Source organism: Macaca thibetana, chromosome 4, assembly GCF_024542745.1.
Source record: "Macaca thibetana thibetana isolate TM-01 chromosome 4, ASM2454274v1, whole genome shotgun sequence".
Lineage (NCBI taxonomy): Eukaryota > Metazoa > Chordata > Mammalia > Primates > Cercopithecidae > Macaca > Macaca thibetana.
This window is the reverse complement of record NC_065581.1, coordinates 106,043,923-106,063,755: the sequence shown is the minus strand read 5'-3', so window position 1 is coordinate 106,063,755 and position 19,833 is coordinate 106,043,923. Positions and strand designations below refer to the sequence as shown.

At 51.3% G+C, this 19,833-nt stretch overlaps 1 protein-coding gene across 4 annotated transcripts in view; it reads left to right on the top strand.

Annotated features, from left to right (window-relative positions):
* The window catches only part of SYNJ2 (synaptojanin 2), a 117,852-nt gene that overhangs the window by 26,764 nt on the left and 71,255 nt on the right, over nt 1-19,833 (top strand). For all 4 annotated transcript variants that reach the window (XM_050786692.1, XM_050786693.1, XM_050786695.1 and 1 more), the window contains exon 2: nt 9,112-9,198. In XM_050786692.1, the coding sequence (XP_050642649.1) occupies nt 9,112-9,198 (87 nt within the window). The remainder of the gene's footprint in view (nt 1-9,111; nt 9,199-19,833) is intronic.

The following is a 19,833-nucleotide window of genomic DNA, read 5'->3' as shown; positions in this document are numbered from 1 at the left end:
GTCTGGCCATGGTTGTGTTTTTTAAAAGAACTGTTATCTTTTCCAGATTCTTACTGAAATATTTATAGATGAAATAATATGATGCCTGGAATTTACTCAGAATAACCTAGGGCAGTGCTTCTCAAGCTTTAGCATGCATTCAAGTCCCCTGGACGGCTCATTAAAACAGCTTTCTAGGTCTTGAGCCCAGAGCTTCTGATTCACAAGGCGGGGGGTGGGCCCCATAAGGTCTTTCTAATGCTTGGTGCTGCTGGTCTGAGGAGCCCGTTTTGAGTTGAGCTGATCTAAGGTATAGGACAGTGGGTAGCCTGGGCGTGGGTTGGGAGCAGGTGGAGCTGGTGGGTATGTGATAATGAGGGTACAAGGGTTTATTATGTCATCCTCCTTTTCTTTGGAAAGTTCCACAACTAAAAAGCGTGTGTGTGTGTGTCTGTCTGTCTGTCTCCAGAATGGGACTGTTCTTCAGCTTTTCCATTGCTGCGCCCTGGTTCAGGCTAGAGTCCTCTCTTGCCCAGCTGGCGCTAGCACCTCCTAACTGGTCTCCTTCCTTCTCTCCTTGTTCCTCTAGAGTCAGTTCTCAACATAGCAGGCAGGATGAACCTCAGACCCCTGCAGTGGCACTCAGAGTGACACCCAAAACCTTTTTGTGACCTCAAACTTCTGTGCAGTGTGTTCCCCACTCCACTTCCTCCATGAACCTTCAGTCACACTGCCCACCTTGCTGGGGCTTGCACAGGTCAGGAGTGCTTCTGCCGCAGGACCTTTGCACGTGCCCTTCTGGGCCTACAGTGCTCCTCCGCTCTCCATGCAGCTGTCTCTCTGGCTTCCTTCAGGTCCGCATTCAGATGTCACCCTTGCAATGAGGCCTTCTGAGATGACACCATCTAAAATGTCACTTCCCCTTCCCCACTATTCGTCCCCTACTCCGTGCTCACTTTTTCTGCTCCCCTCCTGTCACTGTCTATATTGCACTTATTGATCTTATCTGTCCACCCTGGCAGGAAGCTTGAACAGCGCCCACCCCTTCCTGGCTATTTCTCGGCAGTGCCCCCACCCCAGCCTCCCACCCCACCTCGGTCTGCACCCCCTGCCATCACTCATCCATTCTTTCCTCCTGTTCCTCTTGGCCACTGCCAAATGCTGGATGGTTTCCATCTGTTTGGTTCACTGCAGTGTCTCTGTGCCTGGAAGGGTGCCAACCACAGAAGGCATGAAGATGTGTCCACTGAGCCAGTGGCCAAATCTCTGGCAAGAGGGGTCGAGGAAGGGGGCTGAGGAGGTAGACAGGAGGGCTTTCCTCTAAAGGCCAGAAATTCGTGGCCAGCCAGAGGGGAAGCAAAGACATTCTCATGTGGAAAAACTTACAGGAAATGCAACTGAAAGCGTGGGAGATAGGAAGAGTCTGTCTATTTCTGAGATTATCGAGAAAGGGGGGACGGAAGTTGCAAATGGGCAGGCCAAATCCAGTCTGCAGAGGTGTGCTTCCAGCCCATGCAGTGCTTAAAATAAATGGGGATGGTTGCCAGCACTGGAAGGTCTGGAGTGCCCTGTCTCCTGGAAATGCTGCAGCCTGGCAGCTCTGGGCTGGTGGGCATGACTGGCACCTGGCTGGTGTGTGTTCTCTGCTCACCCAAAGCCCTTCCAGCAGCTTCATTTTGTTGTTTATTTGTTTTTGAGACGGGATAGTGGTACAATCACAGCTCACTGCAGTCTTGACCTCCTGGGCTCAAGCAATCCTCCTATCTCAGCCTCCCAAGTAGCTGGGACCACAGGTTCCCACCACCATGCCTGGTTATTTTTTTAAAAAAATTTCGTAGGAATGGAGTCTCACTGTGTTGCCCAGGCTGGTCTTGAACTCCTGGGCTGAAGCAATCCTCCTGCCCTGGCCTCCCAAAGTGCTAGGATTACAGGTTCGAGCCACCATGCCTGGCCAGATTCATTTGTTACCTTCCTGGTGTGTGTAGACATCTGTGTTGTCACCTCCATTTTGGAGAGCAAAAAGGATTTCTTCTTCCTTCAAACCTAATTGAGAAAATACAGTTGTTTGGGGGCAAGTAGGGTGTGGGGTGACTCTGGAACCAACCTCCTGGGAAGCCAGGCCTCTGGGAGTGCTGGAGATGGGCAGTGAGGCTGCCAGGCCCCTGCCTCCTGGGGTGGGGTGCGTGCTCCTGATACATCAGAAGGGTCAGGGGAGGACTTGGAGGTGAAGGCACTGCAGGAATAAAGGAAGCTTACTGGAGAGACGGTCGATGGGGCAGTCAGGCTTTAAAAGGACAGGCCCACTAAGTGAAAAGATGACCAAGTGTTTGGGCTGAATTGTGTCCTCCAAAAGGATATGTTGAAGTCCTAACCCCCGGGACCTCAGAAGGGGATCTTATTTGGAGATAGGGTTGTTGCAGTTGTAACGTTGAGATGAAGTTATACTGGAGTAGGATGGGCCCTTAATCCAGTGTGACTGCTGTTTTAAGAAGATGGCCATATGATGATGGAGGGACACATGGGAAGAGGCTGACCGCGTGACGATGGAGGGACACTTGGGGAGAGGATGGCCACGTGATGATGGAGAGATATGTGGGGAGAGGATGGCCACGTGATGATGGAGAGATATGTGGGGAGAGGCTGGCCACATGACGATGGAGGGACACGTTGGGAGAGGATGGCCATGTGATGATGGGGGGGACATATTGGGATAGGATGGCCACGTGACAATGGAGGGACACATGGGGAGAGGATGGCCTTGTGACAACAGGGGGATGCCGGGAGAGGATGGCCTTGTAAAGACAGGGGACATGTGGGGAGAGGATGGCCTCGTGATGACAGTGGGGAGGGGATGGCCACATGATGATGGGAGGACATATAGGGAAAGGATGGCCATGTCATGATGGGGGGACACACGGGGAGAGAATGGTCACATAATGGTGGAGGGACACACAGGGAGAGAATGGCCACATAATGGTGGGGGGACACATGAGAGGATGGCCACATGACAATTGGGGGACACCATATGGGGAGCGGATGGCCACATAACAATAAGGGGACATATGGGGAGAGAATTGCCACATGACAACCGAGGCAGGGCCTGGAGTGAGGAAGCCATAGGCAAGGAATGCCAAGGACAGGACAAGCAGCGAACACTAGACGCAGGGCGAGGTAAGGAGGGTCCCGGCTCCAGGTATCAGAGTAGCCCTGCTGATGCCTGGATTTCAGCTCTCTGGCCTCTGGACCCAGAAGAGAATGAAGTTCTGCTGCCTGGGGCCTCCCAGTTTGTTTACAGTGAGTCTGTTCATGGTGGAGAAACATCTTCTCGTGATTTTCCCGTCCACCATGGTCGAGGCCTGTTTTGAGCTCCCGTATTGTATAAGTCAGAGGTGAAGTTGTTTTTCTCAAGGAGTTAATAATTGACAGCATTGGAATGGGACAAGGTGGTCCTATTGGGTTTTGTTTGTTTGTTTTTAAAATATGAGGATAGAAAGTCGTGTTTTTACTCGTGCTTAATTTTCCCAGTGACAGGGATGTAAAGTCCACGCCTGTCATCTGTAATGCACCAGGGCAAGGGGTCACTTTTGTTTGCATAGCTTCTCCCAGGGTCATCTTCCCACCCCTCAAGTGTGGATTTGGCCACAACACTTTGTTTAGCAATTTCCTGTCATTTTGTTTTATTTGATCAGGCTTATTCGCATAGTTGAATGAATGCACAAAGGCCTCCTTGTTTCACGATTCACAAAGTCAGAACCAGATCATACCAGGGCTTATGGGTTCTGTTTCAAGGCTTTGTAAAGCTACTAGGGTTGAAATAGGTATTTTTGGTGTTGTAATTATTTTATTGCATTTATCAGCTTATCTACTGAGATGGGGCACTGAGAACTGCTGATTCACCTCTCTCCAGCCCTGTCTGCAGTACCTGAAGGCTAGAGGAAGACATTTGGCAATGCACATGGCCTTCGATTCTGCCTGTGAAGTTGGGGTTTCATAGGCCCGCCTCCCTGTAGGTGCGTGACAGTCTGAGTGCCTTACCAGTGGGTTTGGCATTGCCTCCAAGCAGATGCTGGGGAAGAGGATGCCTCCTTCTCCTCCTCACGCTTCATCAGTGTGTGAGCAGAGGCAGGAGACCTGTGGGCTGGAAGGCCCACGTCCTCCTTCTCAGGCTGTGAATGTGGCACTTACATGGCAGGAGGACTTTGCAGATGTGATCAGGACCTTAAGAGGAGACATTATCCTGGATGATCTGGATGAGTCCATTGCACTTACAGGGTCCTTAAAAGCTGGAAGAGGGAGGCCGGGCAGGGAGAGGGAAGGAAATGCGAGGATCTGATTGCTGCGATTGCTGAATTTGAAGAAGGAAGGAGCCGAGAGCCAAGGAATGCAGGCAGCCTCTGGGAGCTGCAAGAGACAAGTAAATGGATTTTCTCCTGCAGCCTTCAGAGCAGATGCAGGCCTGCCGACACCTTCCTTTCAGCCCAGCGAAACCCATTTCAGAATTCTGAGCGCAGAACTATAAGGTCATGAGTCTGTGCTGCTTAAGCCACTGTGTTTGTAGTCATTTGTTGCAGTAGTAAAGGAGACTAATATGCCATTCTGCCACCATTCTGAGCTTTTGAGGCGGGCTGATAGAAAAGGTGGAACAGTGGCTTCCCAGTACTTTTCTAAGTGACCCTGCGAACCTAATATCCCAGGCACTTCATTTTCTGTAACTCCCCACCCCGCTGCCAGCAGAGTCTGCTTAGTCCTCAAGACGACGGGCTTCTGGCTGCTGGTAGAGGTTGATGATTTCACTGATTATCTTTAGGTTACTCCGCGCTCTCCCTTCCCCAGAGAAAACCCAATCAAATTCAAGTGAGCATTGGGAAAAATATTCATTCATTAAACTGGTTCTTAACCTTTTTGGGGGCACTGAACTCTTGAGATTCTGTTGAAAATGGGATTTTAGCCCCCATAAAAATACTTATCAAAAATTTGCATACAGTTTTGGCCAGGCACAGTGGCTCATGCCTGTAATCTCAGCACTTTGGAAGACCGAGTGGGCAGATCACTTGAGGTCAGGAGTTCAAGACCAGCCTGGTAACATGGCGAAATGCCATCCCTACTAAAACTACAAAAAATAGCTGGGTATGGTGGTGCACGCCTATAATCCCAGCTACTTGGGTGGCTGAGGTGGAAGAATTGCTTGAACCCAGGAGGCAGAGGTTGCAGTGAGCTGAGATTGCACCACTGCACTCTAGCCTGGGCAACACAGCAAGATTCTATCAAAAAAAAAATTGCATACAATTTTGAATATAATTTTGTATACAGATTCCCCCAGGAGCTATCCCTTGAAGCTCCAGTGACTGTCAGGGGCTTCCTCTGTCACCCCAGGTGAAGAGCCCTTGTACAGATTAATTCACATTGAGGCTGATGAATGACTGTTTTCCTGGTAAGTCTCCTCATGGTCTTTGCCAGGTCCTTAAACCATGTTCAGTGGATCCTCATTATTTGTGGATTCCATATTTGTAAATTCACCTGCTCTGTAAAATTTGTCACCCAAAGATCGGAACTCATGGACACCAGCAGAGTGGTGAAAATGTGTCACCCGATAAGCCTATTCCCAGCTGAAAAGGATGCTCTGCCATCTTGTTTCACCCTCTTGGTATAAATGAGCGTGGTTTTCATGATTTGTTTAGTGCCATATTTTTCATGTTTTGTGCTTTTTCTTCGTGGTTTCACTGTTTGAAAGTGCTGTCTAGTGTTTCTGGTGCAAGAAGGCAGTGATGTGCCTTATGGGGAAAATATATGTGTTTGGTAAGCTGTATTCAGGTTTGTGTTCTAGTGCCACTGGTTCAGTGTTAATGAATCAACACTGTACAGATGATTCCTGACTTATGATGGCTCATTCCAGTTATCATGTTTCAACTTTACAACGGTGTGAAAGCGATATGCATTCAGTAGAAACCATCCTTCAAGTACCCATGGGACCATTCTGTTTTTCACTTTCAGTACAATAATCTATAAAATTCATAAGATATTCAACACTATCAGAAAGTAGGCTTTATATTTCATGATTTTGCCCAGCTGTAGGCTAATGTAAGTGTTCTGGGTAGGTGGAAGGCAGGCTGAGCTCTATGGTGTTTGGTAGGTTAGGTGTATTGAATGCATTGTCAACTTAGGATATTTTCAACCTACCTTGGGTTTATCAGGACATGACCCCATTGTAAGTTGAAGGCCATCTGTTTATTCAGTAAGGTGTCTTTTAAACAGAAAAACACATAAAACAAGTTTATGTATTGATTGGTTGACAAAAATGTTGCAACCCGAGGCTTTCAGGAACCTAACTCTGCATTTCCTTTAGGAGCGCTGCTTGCTTCAGTATCTATGGGTAACTCTATGGAACATAACTACTGTGAATAATGGGAATTGAGTGTATTTTCAAGTTGCTGGCCTCTCAAGCTATGCTGATAATCAGTCCTGCTCTTTAAATCACGTCTTACCATCAGTCCTGCCTAGAGAAATGGAGGAGGGGAGGTCTCTGGTCTTACAGTCTATCCTGACTCTCTGCCCCACCAGCTGTGTCCTGAGCACCAGCCTGGACAGAGCTGTCTGTTTGGTGGGTGGTAGCAGGTCATGTTGTGAGGCCCTGGTGCCTACCTTCTGTCCTCCTGTGCTTGCTAGAGGAGCACGAGGCAGGAACAGCCAGTCCATGCTGGTTCCTGAGAGAGGCAGCTCTAGGGCTGCCAGCACCTGCTCCGGGGGGCTGAGGGTGGGAAGAGCTTCAGAGGGGAGGATGGGACTGTCTGAGTGTATTTCCAATCCCAGTTGGGACTTGTCATCTGATGAGGACAAGTGCCTTTGAGGGGGATGGGGATGGTTGAGAGGAACCAGGAAATCAAGACTGCGCTGGAAAACGTGGCATGGTGGATCTTTTGAGTCGGGGTGTTGGGATGTGTGTCAGCTAAAACAAAGTTCACCTGCTTCAAATGCTCGTCCATGCTTTCTACACTTGCCTCTCTGAGTCAACATCTTTAGAGACAGCAGGAAGTGATGAAAGTCAGTTCACAGTCCATCTGCTCTGAGGGCTTGGTATGAGGGGCTGATGTTTTCTGTCATTTTCTCCTTTCTAACATTTCACTTTGGGATCTTAGTTCCTGGTTGAAATTCCTTAACTGTGGGAGTTGAGGCAGTCTAAGAATCCTTTTCGGCTGCTTAAGACAATGAGGTAGAGAGGGAACCAGCTGCCCCTTTTCTTACCTCCATGATGATGTAGAAATGGTTCCATCCAGCCCAAGGGTTCTTCTGGGGCCCAAAGCTCCTCAAGGGTTCTGTGCATAGGATTTGAGGATTGGTTTTCTTGGGTGGGGAGAAAAGTCCATCTTTATTTTTATCAATCCTACCTGAAATGTAGCATTTCCTCTAATTAGGAAGGCAGGCAACAAAACCAGTATGTTAGCTACGTCTCTGATTCTGTCACCAACGTGGGTTAGCCATATCTCTGACCCTGTCACCAATGTGGGTTAGCCATATCTCTGACCCTGTCACCAATGTGGGTTAGCCATATCTCTGACCCTGTCACCAATTGCAATTACAGATATCTCCATATCACATTAGCGTTGTTTCAGATATCTTGAAATAGCATTTATTCTCATCACTAGTTTTAAATTAAGGTGGTTAATAGACTCCACTGGATTTTGCGATTTAATATGCTGATAAGGCACATAGATTACTATACTATAACATTTAAAAAATATTTTGATAACTGGATTTCAATAAGATTGGTATTTGTAATCGTATTTATTTTCTTGATTTTTATAACAGCTTTATTGAGATATAATTTCTGTATCATACAACTTACTCATTAAAGTATACAACTCCATGTTTTTAAAATATATTTTCAGGGTTGTATAACCATCACCATCACCATAATCTAATTTTAGAATATTTTTGTCCCCCTTAAAAGAGGCCTCATATGCATTAGCAATTATCCACATTCCCCCTTTCTCCAGTCTCAGCCCCTGACAATCACAACATCTACTTTCTGTCTCTAGAAATGTGCCTGTTCTGGACATTTCATAGAGATGGAATCTTGTTTTTGAAACGGAGTCTCACTCTGTCGCCCAGGCTGGAGTTCAGTGGCATAATCTCAGCTCGCTGCAACCTCCGCCTCCTGGGTTCAAGCTGTTCCCCTGCCTCAGCCTCTCAAGTAGCTGAGACTACAGGCGTGCGCCACCATGCCCAGCTAATTTTTGCGTTTTTAGTAGAGACAGGATTTCACCATGTTGCCCAGACTGGTCTTGAACTTCTGACCTCAGGAGATCCGCCCACCTTCGCCTCCCAAAGTGCTGGGGTTACAGGTTACAAAGTGAGCCACCGTGCCCGGCCAAAATGGAATCTTTCTGAGGTCTTTTGTGACTGGCTTTTTTCATGTAGCGTAATGTTTTCAAGGTTCATCTATGCTTGTATTTTGTTCTGTGCACTTAAAACATTATTCTGAGAAGGGGTCTAAAGGCCTGCCCTGTCATGGCCAGAAAGGCCTGTGGCATTATTGGAGAGGTTAGGGCTCCCTGCGCCTAATGGTTCTTCCCTCTGTCAGTTTTGCTTTAAAACTAGTCCGTGCCTTGGCTTGGGCATGGACAATCACTGCCAAAGACCCAGCAGGCAAGGCACGCAGCTTGCCTTGGGATGGGTTGGACCCAGGCCCTGGGCACTCAGAGGTACACAGGCACCTCTGCCCAGTCTCCCCAAGTTACCACCTCCACAGGTGCCTTGGGGTGAGTGGGCACCTCCAGGATGTAGCCTCTAGTGGATGATACCCGTGGACAGGGACAGCAAGGCAGAGTAATAGAGCCAGGCCCCAGGTGCCTGCCCCCAGCTAGACACCAGAACCCCAGGACCCCAGCTCCTCCAGCCCCCAGGAAGCTGTCAGCGCTTCCAGAGAGCAAGCTGTTGGTGGGAAGGTCTGAATCCTTGCAGCTCTGTGATTCGCGAATCATAAAACCTCCACACTTGGTGTTTGTGGGCCGAGCTATTGTCTTTGTGTTTTCTTTTTGGAGTGGGTGGGAAGCCAGCTTGGCAAGCCGGGTGTGAATGAACAGGAATGAGCAGGAGACGCTCGCTGATGCCTTCTGTGATGTGTTTCTCCCCCAGCTCCAGAAGAAAAGGAAGTCATTAAAGGACAGTATGGCAAGCTCACGGACGCGTACGGCTGCCTGGGGGAGCTCAGGCTGAAATCTGGTGAGTAGCCGCTTGCTGGAGGAGCAGGCGCCGGGCTCCCCGGTGGGCAGGAGCCTCTGCGTCGGGAGGGGCCTCAGTGCAGGCGTTCTGTTTGACCGCTCTTCTCTCTCTCTCTCTTTTTTTTTTTTTTTTTTTTTGAGACAGAGTTTTGCTCTTGTTGCCCAGGCTGGAGTGCAGTGGCGCAATCTCGGCTCACCACAACCTCCGCCTCCTGGGTTCAAGCGATTCTCCTACCTCAACCTCCTGAATAGCTGGGACTACAGGCACGCGCCACCACGTCCAACTAATTATTTGTATTTTTAGTAGAGACGGGGTTTCTCCATGTTAGTCAGGCTGGTCTGGAACTCCAACCTCAGGTGATCTGCCTGCCTCAACCTCCCAAAGCGCTGGGGTTACAGGCATGAGCCACCGTGCCTGGCCGACCTTGCTTCTCTTTTAAGATGTTTCTTTGTGCCTCGGAACCTGCTCCTCCATGCAGGTGGGGCGGTCAAGGTGAGTGTCGCCTGGTTGTGACCTGCCTGTGCTGGGGCAGGGTGGGGCTCCCAGCACCCCAACCCTGTGCCAGGGAAGCTCGTCTTCATTGCTTGCCGGCGAGGGCCCAAGTGTTTCGAAAGTCTGGTCTGGGGCTTCTGCCCAGGGCGTTGTCTGCAGTACTCTAGAAGGTGTGCCAAGGCAGGTAGGTGAGGACAAGGACCAGGGCAGATGCCAGGGCGCACAGGGATGGGCTGGAAGTTGTCGGCAGGTGAGAAAAGCCACTGACGTGTGACAGTCAGTGTGGGGTGGGAGGGAGAGGAAGGGACGGTGCGATCTAACTTACGAAGGGAGAGAACTTCCAGGAAGACGTGAGCATCTCTGCTCACTCTGAGAGACTTGAGGGTGAGCCGGCGGTGCCCGGCTGTCGTGGGTGGTCACAGCCAACCTCTGCTGTTCCTGGAGCTCGGGAGCCCTGGGGCCCTCAGTTCCACCACCCATTTCCTTCCTCCTCTCTCAGGGCCCCCCTCGCTATCTGTGACCCGGCTGTGGACATCTCCTGTGACTTCTGGGGCCGAGACAAGAGCCCAGTCGCATTCCTGATTCTCGGTCCCACCTGGCTGAGATGGGAATGGCTGCATGGGTTGTCCAGATTCGGGCTTTCCCCGAGCCAAGCGCACACCTCCCTTCCCTGCTCACGGCAGCTGTGTTCAGATACTGAGGATTTTCAAAGCTGCCAGAAAAGCACGGTTATGTTGGCCATTCCTTTTCTGGGTGTTTTCTGTCATGGAATGTTTTTCCCTGAACTGTGACGATGACAGTGATCATTTCCAAATAGCATTTAGGAAAAACACACAGTACCACGTGACAAAGTGCATTTAGGAAATGTCTGTTTCGTGCCAAGAGCTAGACATACATTCACTTATTTTATCCTAAAAATAGGCTACTGTGATAATGCATCGTTGTCCCTGTTTACAGTAAAGGGAACAGGCTCAGAAGCTTCAAGTAACTTGCCTTAGGTCAGAAGCTTAGCTGGGTTTCGAACCCGGATCCAGCTGCCTCCAAACACTTGCTTTTTCCGTGACAGTATGTGGGCTGCCGAGGGTTTTCTGCAGGACTTTCCGCTCTGCAGCGATCTTCCTGAAGTTGCAGAAAATCCCCGTGGCCCTTGCCTTTCACGGTGATGACCGTGAGGACGGTGACCCGCACCTGCATGGCGCTCACTTAGGAATCTGTTAGCACGGCTCCCGTGGCCACCTATTGGGTGGGTGCTGTTGTTACCCTGCCTCGTCCATCCACGCTGATGCCCTTTTGTCCACATGGTGGCATCTGGGCCCCCAGGATGCCTCACAGTCTTGGCATCTTTCAGTTATAGTTGGCAGCTGCTTTCAGTCCATACATGAATGATTCATTTCGCATCCGACAGGGACTGGGATGCAATGAATTACAGTAACTGGCCCAAGGTCCGGCCATTCTCAAGTGGTGCCCTGGGTTTTAAACTAATGTCTTGTGGCACCAGGGACTGCCTTCAACCACCAGGCTGTTCTCCTTTCTGAAGGGGACAGGTGGCTGGGCTGACAAGGAGGACAGGAAGTGCAATACCTTCCCCCATCCCAGGGGAAAAGTGTTTTTTCCCAGGGCTGTGATCTAAGATCAGCTGTGGGAAATCGATCCTAACCAGGAAGGGTGGCAGCCCCAAAGAAGTCTTGTTAGAGCCAGCCAGGGGGTCTGCGGGGGTCCACGGGGTCTTCTGGGGCAGGGAGTACACAGAGAGGAGACCACCTCCCGGGGCTGCCCTAGGCGAGGGCTCCTCCCTGCCTTCAGCCAGTCCCCGCCACCCCACACCCCACAGAAGGGAATGAGGCTTCTTGTGGGCCATGCGAGACCAGCCCAGCTCAGAGGCTTTGGGTGCCCCCAACCCCAGTCCACCTGTAAGAGTCACCCTCAGGGGTGGGTTGGAGTTTCTGAGTGTTGTACGTATGAATTTGACTTTGGGGATGTCAGGATAATTTGGTCTATTTTCAACACATCCTGGAAAGTACCCTAAGCATCTGAAGGATGGAAGGATTGGGCTTTAAATCAAGTTTTTCCAGTCCCCATTGGTTACCTTAAGGGGCGTTTGACTTTCACTTGATTTTCTTTTTCCCCTGTAAGTCCCTGACCCAGAACTGTGACCTGTTTTTCTTTTGTGTTTTCAGCTGTTGAGCATGTTGGGCAGCACAGAGTGTAGCTACAACTGTGTGACTCCACCTGTGTGACTGACTCTGTGACTGACTCCACCTGTGTGACTGACTCTGTGACTGACTCCACCTGTGTGACTGACTCTGTGACTGACTCCACCTGTGTGACTGACTCTGTGACTGACTCCACCTGTGTGACTGACTCTGTGACTGACTCCACCTGTGTGACTCCAGTTGTGTGACCAACTGTGTAACTGACTCCAATTGTGTGACTCACTCCATCTGTGTGACTCCAATTGTATGACTGACTCTGTGTGACTCCAGCTGTGACTCCATCTGTATGACTCACCTCAACTGTGTGACCCCCACCTGTGTGACTCCACCTGTGTGACCCCTACCTGTGTGACTCCACCTGTGTGACCCCCACCTGTGTGACCCCCACCTGTGTGACTCTACCTGTGGACTGACTCTAACTATGTGACTGACTCTACCTGTGTGACTCCAGCTATATGATTGACTTCAACCATGTGACCCCACCTGTGTGACTCCAATTGTGTGACTCCACCTAGTCACACAATTGGCTAGGACTCCAGCCCTATAAATTCTCTAGCAGACAGCCCTCCTGGATTCTAGTTCCCACTTCCCAGCTGAACTGCATTTAATCTCTTGAGGACTGTTTTCCCATCTGTAAATCTAGGAACACTGCCTCATTTCTATGTTGCCTAGTTCTTCGGAGGTCCACATGAGTGATGCCTTGAAGAGTGTGGAGTGCTCCTCCAACACCAGGCAGGCTGGCCACAGGCAGTTTCTTAGAGTGTGACCTGGGGGCACTGCCACCACTGAGAAGCTCTGCTGTCTCTCCTCTGTCCTGGGAGGCCTGGAGGGAGGAGGGTGCTGAGTGAGAGGGACCTGGCCTGCAGAGGGCTGAGGATGAGGTATGAGCTGGAGGGCCAGGCTGTGTGGCCTCGGGGTGTGGACTCCTGGTGGGTGACTCCTCTGTACAGGCTAGTAGAGGGCTGGTTTCATGGGCAGTCACTTCAGAAGGAGAATTCTCTGGAGGGGAGTTTGAACCCTTAGTCTTTTGGGATGCAGTGTTCTCTAGCAAGTCTTGAAGCGAACTGGCCTTTGTCAGTCTTATATTAATTTAATTCCTGTGCCCAGTGGTGGGATATTACCAAGAGAGTTGACACCCAGATCCCTGAGGGGGAAGCTCTGAGATAATGCAGCATTTGCCAGTTTCCAAGGTGTAAATTCACGGGCCAGGACTGATTTCAGGTTCCCAGAGTGGAGCTGAGGAAGGATCCGTACCAGGGGCGCCCACCGTGGGTGTTCACTGCAGCAGCCGCCACTGCCTACTCCTCCCTCATGTTCTGCAGAGGGGAGGCGGGAGAGGGCCCTGAGACCATGCCGTGTGGGCACACGGTGCTTAGGGTTCTGAGCCTATGGGTGGCGGGCGAGGCTTAAGGGTCATCTGGCCGAAGCTTCCCCCTTCATAGGTGGGAAAGCCTAGAGGTCTTAAGTCCTTTGTTTGGAGCTTTAAGTCTGAGGGTGTCTTTGTGAGCAGAGGGACAGATAGGATGGCTGGAGGGACCCCAGGGTTGGGATTGGCACAGACCAGGCTGGGAAGGTGAGCTCAGAGCTGAGACAACACAAGGAAATGCCAGCCCAGAGCCTAGTGGAAGGCCTGGGGTGGTCCTGGTAAACAGGGCCTTGTGTCTGCAAGCCACGTCTCATGACCCCAACAGCCAGCTTTCCTGGCCTGATAACAAATGGCCTAGGACCTGCCGCTGGCCCTAGCCTCCATCTACCTGGCAGAGGGAGCTACCAGCAGAGCCTCACTGGCAGCTCCCTCTGACCCATGCATAGCTTTGCTTTGTCCAGAGCCCTGCAACCAAAGCCTTTTACCTGTAGGGGACATCGAGACGACTGGTGCATCCTCCTGGGAGGCCCAGAGAGGGTGAGAGCCTTGCTGAGGCCACACAGGCCACGGGAGGTGTGCAGAGCCTGAAGCCTCAGTCTTCTGAGTTTTGTTTTTCCCCTTGCTGTGAGATCCTTGATGGTTTCAGGGCCCTGGTCTCTCCCTCAGCTGAGGGCTACCGAGACCCCTGCAAGCCTAGTTAGCTTCTTGGCTGTCAGAGAATTGATCCTGCCTCACAAAAATAAATCCTGTGCTCTAGATGGGCATCGGGAGGGGCCTCACACACCGGAGGCAGGTGGGGACCAGTGGCCTGTACCACACTGACAGGTGGCCCGGGAGTCAGCGGCCCCCCACAGTCTGGTGCTAGGCTCGAACCATGACACTTTCCTTAAAACCCATAGTACAGACCAGGCATAGTGGCTCATACCTGTAATCCTAGCACCTTAGGGGGCCAAGGTAGGAGGATCACTGGAGCCTAGAAGTTCAAGACCAGCCTGGGCTATGTAGCAAGACCATGTCTCTACATAGCAGTGGTATCTACAGCACCATGCCAGGAGCCTATAGTCCCAGCTACTTGGGAGGCTGAGGTGGGAGGATCACTGGAACCCAGAAAGGGGAGGTTGCAGTGTGCTGAGATCAAGTCACTGCATTCCAGCCTGGGTGACAGTGCAAGACCCTGTCTCTAAATTAAAAAACAAAAAGCAAACAAACAAAAAACAAACAAACAAAAAAACCCATGGTATACAGAGAACGCAGTTAGGCAGTCAGGCTATCAATGAGATGGGGCAGGACACAGTGAGGCTGGGACTGAAGGAGGAGGAAACCATCAGTGCTGGGTCAGGTAGGCAGGGCGGGGCCTTCCTAGAGAGGCAGCGCTCCCCACAGTGGTCCTGAGGCTTGGGTAAGGCTCTTCCACAGAGGCCTCTGTGGTTACACCCATTCCACCAACTGTCCGGGGCGCACAGGCAGGGGCAGTTCTAAGGAAAAGTTTCCAGGTCCTCGGCTTTTTTCTATTATCGAGCACCTGTGATGGAGGACAGTGTTCTTGTTTCCCTCTGCAGTCGCCCTGCTTCCATGTTAGGGCAGAGGGCAGGCCTTCCTCTCTTCTGGAAGCTCACCGTGTGCCGTGCTCCAGGAAGTAACTCCACCTAGGATACCAGACAAAGGGACAGTCCAGAAGCTTGTCAACATCATTGAAATAAGGTCAGGACTAGGTAACAATCTGTTTGCAAGTCAGGTGATGTCCAATTGTTTGCTTCCCTCATAATGGAAGGAGAATTCAATTGGGGTATCAGCTGACACATTAGCAACCATTTTATCAGCAGGTTATTGTCGTTTTTCAGATTAACTCAGAAGGACTTTGAAGAATCGAGTGACATTTCTACAATGAAGCCCTTTCCATTCTCGTCTATTTATTAATGTGAACAGGATTTTTTAGTGTTTGCATCTACAAAAATGAAAACTAGAATTAGAATTTGTGCAGAACCGACTTTCATTCCTTCAATAAATATTTATTCATCTCATTAAGAGATGGTTCCAACACATTATTACTTTTCGTATTAAATGATTATTTGTTGGCCAGGCACGGTGGCTCACGCCTGTAATCCCAGCACTTTGGGAGGCCAAGGTGGGCGGACCACTGGAGGTCAGGAGTTCTAGACCAGCCCAGTCAACATGGCGAAACCCCATCTCTACTAAAAATACAAAAATTAGCTGGGTGTGGTGGCGCATGCCTGTAATCCCGGCTACTCAGGAGGCTGAGGCAGGGAACCTGAAAGGCGGAAGTTGAACCCGGGAGGCAGAGGTTGCAGTGAGCTGAGATTGCGCCACTGCACTCTAGCCTGGGTGACAGAGCAAGACTGTCACCTCCCAAAGACCCCACCTCCTAAAACCATCGCCTTGGGTGTTCATATTTCAGCATATTAATTTGGGGGTGCACACATTCAGCCAATAGCAGGTACGCTGGTTGACCACACTCTTTTAAAGGGGACAGCCAAAAAAAATTATTTGGCAAAGTGTTTTATTTACATTGTGTTGTTTACATTGTTTGACCAGTTAGGTTTCATTGGAATGATAAACCAGAAGTCTCTTTTTAAACACTTGGAGTTGAGGAACACACAGCTGCAGGGCTGATGGGGTGATCAGAACAGGACGTAGAAGCACCAAATATGCTACGTTAGGATGGAATTCCGAAGAGGGGGGACTGGAAATATGAGTGAAAGTTCCACGTGGTAAAAAAGAGCATGTTCCTGCAATCCTGTAAATAATAGATGGCGATGAGTATCACATTACTGCGTAGATTCCATGGGATACTGACAATAGACTCCCAGAGTTTTAGTTTTACATGTCAATATTTAGAATACACTGCACAATATATTATTTACAACCATTTCAACTACCGATGAAAACCTTCAGTGACAGTTTTAAAATGGTAAGGGAACGCTGTCTGAGTCCAGTGTGTTGCTATGACAAAGTTCCATAGGAGACAGGGTGGCTTATCAGCAACAGTCATTTATTTTGAACCGTTCTGGAGGCTGGAGGTCTGAGAGCAGCGGCCCGCAGATTGGTCAGCCGTGAGGACCTGCTTCTTGCTTCATAGATGCTGCCTTTCTCTGCATCTGACGTGGTGGAGGAGGTACAGGAGCTCTCTAGGCACAAACTCCATTCATGAGGGCTCCACTGCCATGACCCAGTCACCTCCCAAAGACCCCACCTCCTCATACCATCACCTTGGGTGTTCGTACTCCAGCATATTAACTTGGGGGTGCACACATTCAGCTAATAGCAGGTACACTGGTTGACCACATTCTTAAAGGGTACAGCAGGTCAGGGGCAGTGGCTCACACCTGTAATCCTAGCACTTTGGGAGGCTGAGGCAGGTGAATTACCTGAGGTCAGGAGTTCGAGACCAGCCTGGCCAACGTGGTGAAACCTCATCTCTACCAAAAATACAAAAAATTAGCCAGGTAGGGTGGCGGGCATCTGTAATCCCAGCTACTCAGGAGGCTGAGGCAAGAGAATCACTTGAACCCAAGAGGCGGAGGTAGGAGTGAGCTGAGATTGCACCACTGCACTCCAGCCTGGGCAACAAGAGTGAAATTCCATCTCAAAAAAAAAAAAAAGCCGGGCGTGGTGGCTCACACCTGTAATCCCAGCACTTTGGGAGGCCGAGGCAGGCAGATCACCTGAGGTCGGGAGTTCGAGACCAGCCTGACTTATATGGAGAAACCCCGTCTACTAAAAATGCAAAATTAGCTGGGCATGGTGGTGCATGCTTGTAATCCCAGCTACTCTGGGGGCTGAGGCAGGAGAATCGCTAGAACCTGGAAGGCGGAGGTTGCAGTGAGCCGATATCACACCATTGCACTCCAGCCTGTGTGACAAGAGCAAAACTCTGTCTCAAAAACAAATAAATAAATAATACATGCATGCATACATACAGACGTAAAGGGTACAGCAAACCAATCTGATTGGAAACTGCTGGACTTTGGGGCTAGATGGAGCATGGGCTTAAAGTGAAACCTATGTTTGCGTTTTGGCTCTAACACAGACTAGCTGTGTGCCTGGGTGAGTGATTCAGTTTCCCTGGGGGACGGTCACGCGTGTGTGAAATGGCAGTGGTAGCCCTGAGACAGTAGCATGGGTAAGCAGGCTGGCGATGTCATCTGCAAGGAGGTATAATTAGGAGCACCAGCTCTGGGGCCAGACTTGGCTTGAGTAACTTGCCCAGGCACTGTAGCTGGAAAGTGGATTTGGATCCCAGCTCCCCGCTCTGTCACCTTGCGCAGGCTGCTTAACCTCTCTGTGCCTCTATTTCCCTCCCTGTGAAACGGAGCTGGTAAGGGCGCCCTTTGTGGTGGGCAGGAGGATGGAGTCTGTGCCTGTACAGCTCCCCTGCCTCCACTGCGCCCACCAGACGCCAGCTCTCCTTACTCCCCTGTACCACTCCTGACCCTCTCCTCCCTGGACCCAGGAGCCCCAGAGCTCTGTGGCAATGCTATTGTTAAGAGCCTCTCCTGGCTGCTACAGTGTTCCTTCCCCCAGCCTCCCCTAGGCCGTGGTCCTGCCCAGGAAATGCAACCTGGGACTGTTGCCAGGCACTCAGGCCCCCCACGCGGAGGCTGTTGAGGAAGTGGTGCTAGAAATCAGCTTATGACTCGCACGGAGTGATGTCATGCAAAATTTTCCATAGCTCTGGCAGCCACAGGGGCCATCCTCCTGCCACTCCGAGGGCACTTCTGCTGAACTGTGCTTTTCCCTGCCCTGAGCATGTCAGAAAAGGCAGGTGGGTGCTGGGACTGCTCTGTGGCCAAGTTCTGATCAGAGGCTGCCAACCCCGGAACCCCACCTGTCCTACTTGAGAAGTTGAACTCTGACCCCTGTCCCTGTCCCCAGTGTGATAACTTCCTTTGTTCTTAGGTGGTTTCCTGAGGATGTGTCTGGGGAGATGTGATGGGGTCAACCCCCCACCCTGCTGGGACCCCTACCCCATGGCATATCAGCAGGCCCGTGGGAGCCCTGAGCCGCTCATTAAAGGAACACACTTTAATGACAACCACACGCCACCCTGCCACAAGCAGCACTCTTCTCCCTTTGAAGTGTGATGAGGAAATTGGGGTGAGGGGCTGGTGGAATTGGTTGCTTTGGGGTCCCTTCCCAGAGTGTGGAGAGATCTGAACCATCTCCAGACCATGGCTCTAGATAGAGGCCCCTGATCGTTCGCAGAAGATCTCGCTGGGTGGATCCTTTAAACCTCAGCGGGGTGGGAAGAGTGTCCTTGGGACTAGAGCCCTGCCAGCCCCCAAAGGCCAGTTTCTACCTGATGATCTCTTGGGCCCTGTCCCGAGAGTGGAGCACGGCGCTGCCAGGCACCCCCAATACATAGCGTGTTGTGAAGTGCCCTTGTGAGCAGTGGGGGACAGGGAACAGCAAACCAGCCGTCAGCGACAGCGAAGTGGTGCCCCAGAGAGGGCTGCCTCATTCCCCTGGCTGCAGGGTCCGAGGTGGTCTTGGTAGCATTTGGCAGGAATTTATTTAGGAAGCATCCAGCAAACCGCGGGTGTGCAGTGCCGGGAGACGATGATAAAATGGTCCTGCCCCAAGGAAGTCCCTCCCCTGGGGGTACAGGGTGGGAAGGAGGTCATGAGCTTTGTGTGACCACTGCTGATGGGAATGCTATTGGCATGTACAAGGGGTGCCTGTCCGTGTCTTGGGAGAGCAAGGAAGGCTTCCTGGAGGAGTTGCTGCCAACTTGGCCCAGAAGGATGAGGAGGAGTTCTTCTGCTGAAGGGGGGAGGGAAGAGGCAGGATGGTCCCCACGGAGCATGTAGGGACACTCATGCTGTTCCAGAGGATGGAATGCTGGGCCCGAAGCCCGAAGTACTGTGAGGGCAGAGACAGGCAGGAGGTACGTGGAGAAGGGGTCATGGAGGTCTTGTTGGGCAGATGGTGGTGGGACATCCCAGGCAGGGGGAGTATCTTGGGCAAGAGCCCAGGGTGTGAGGTCATGCTTATGGCACATTGGACCAGCTGGAGGACAGCCAGCTCAGGAGAGCAGCCGGCCAGGGTGTCCGCCCACATGTGGGGCAGGGGCAGGCTGCAGTGGGGAGGGCCTTGGGAGCTTCTGTTGCAGTCCTGCAGGGAATGGGAGCTGTGCAGGAAGGAAGGGCGGAGCAGCTGTGATCTGATGGCTTTGGGAAGGCCACTCCTGTGACGGAGTAGGGGAAGACAGACCCCAGGCCAGGGGTCCTGAGTCAAGGCGGTGGCTGAGGAGGCACTGGGGAAGGTGATTTGGAGAGGCTTTGGGGGCAGGTCCTGGGGATCTGGAAGGGCTCCGGGCCAGGAATGTTCAGACTCCTGGGGGCATCAGAATCACCTGGAGGGCTTGTTAAAGCAAAGCTTGCCCCAGCCCCAGGCAGCTGGGCAGCAGGAATCTGCATTTCTAATAGGCTCCCAGGAGATGCTGACCCGCTGGCCAGGGTCCCATACTTTGAAAAGTCCTGCCCGAGGCTTACGGGACAGGGCAGGTTCTTGAGCCATTGAGTTGAGCAGTGCCGTGGGAAGTCG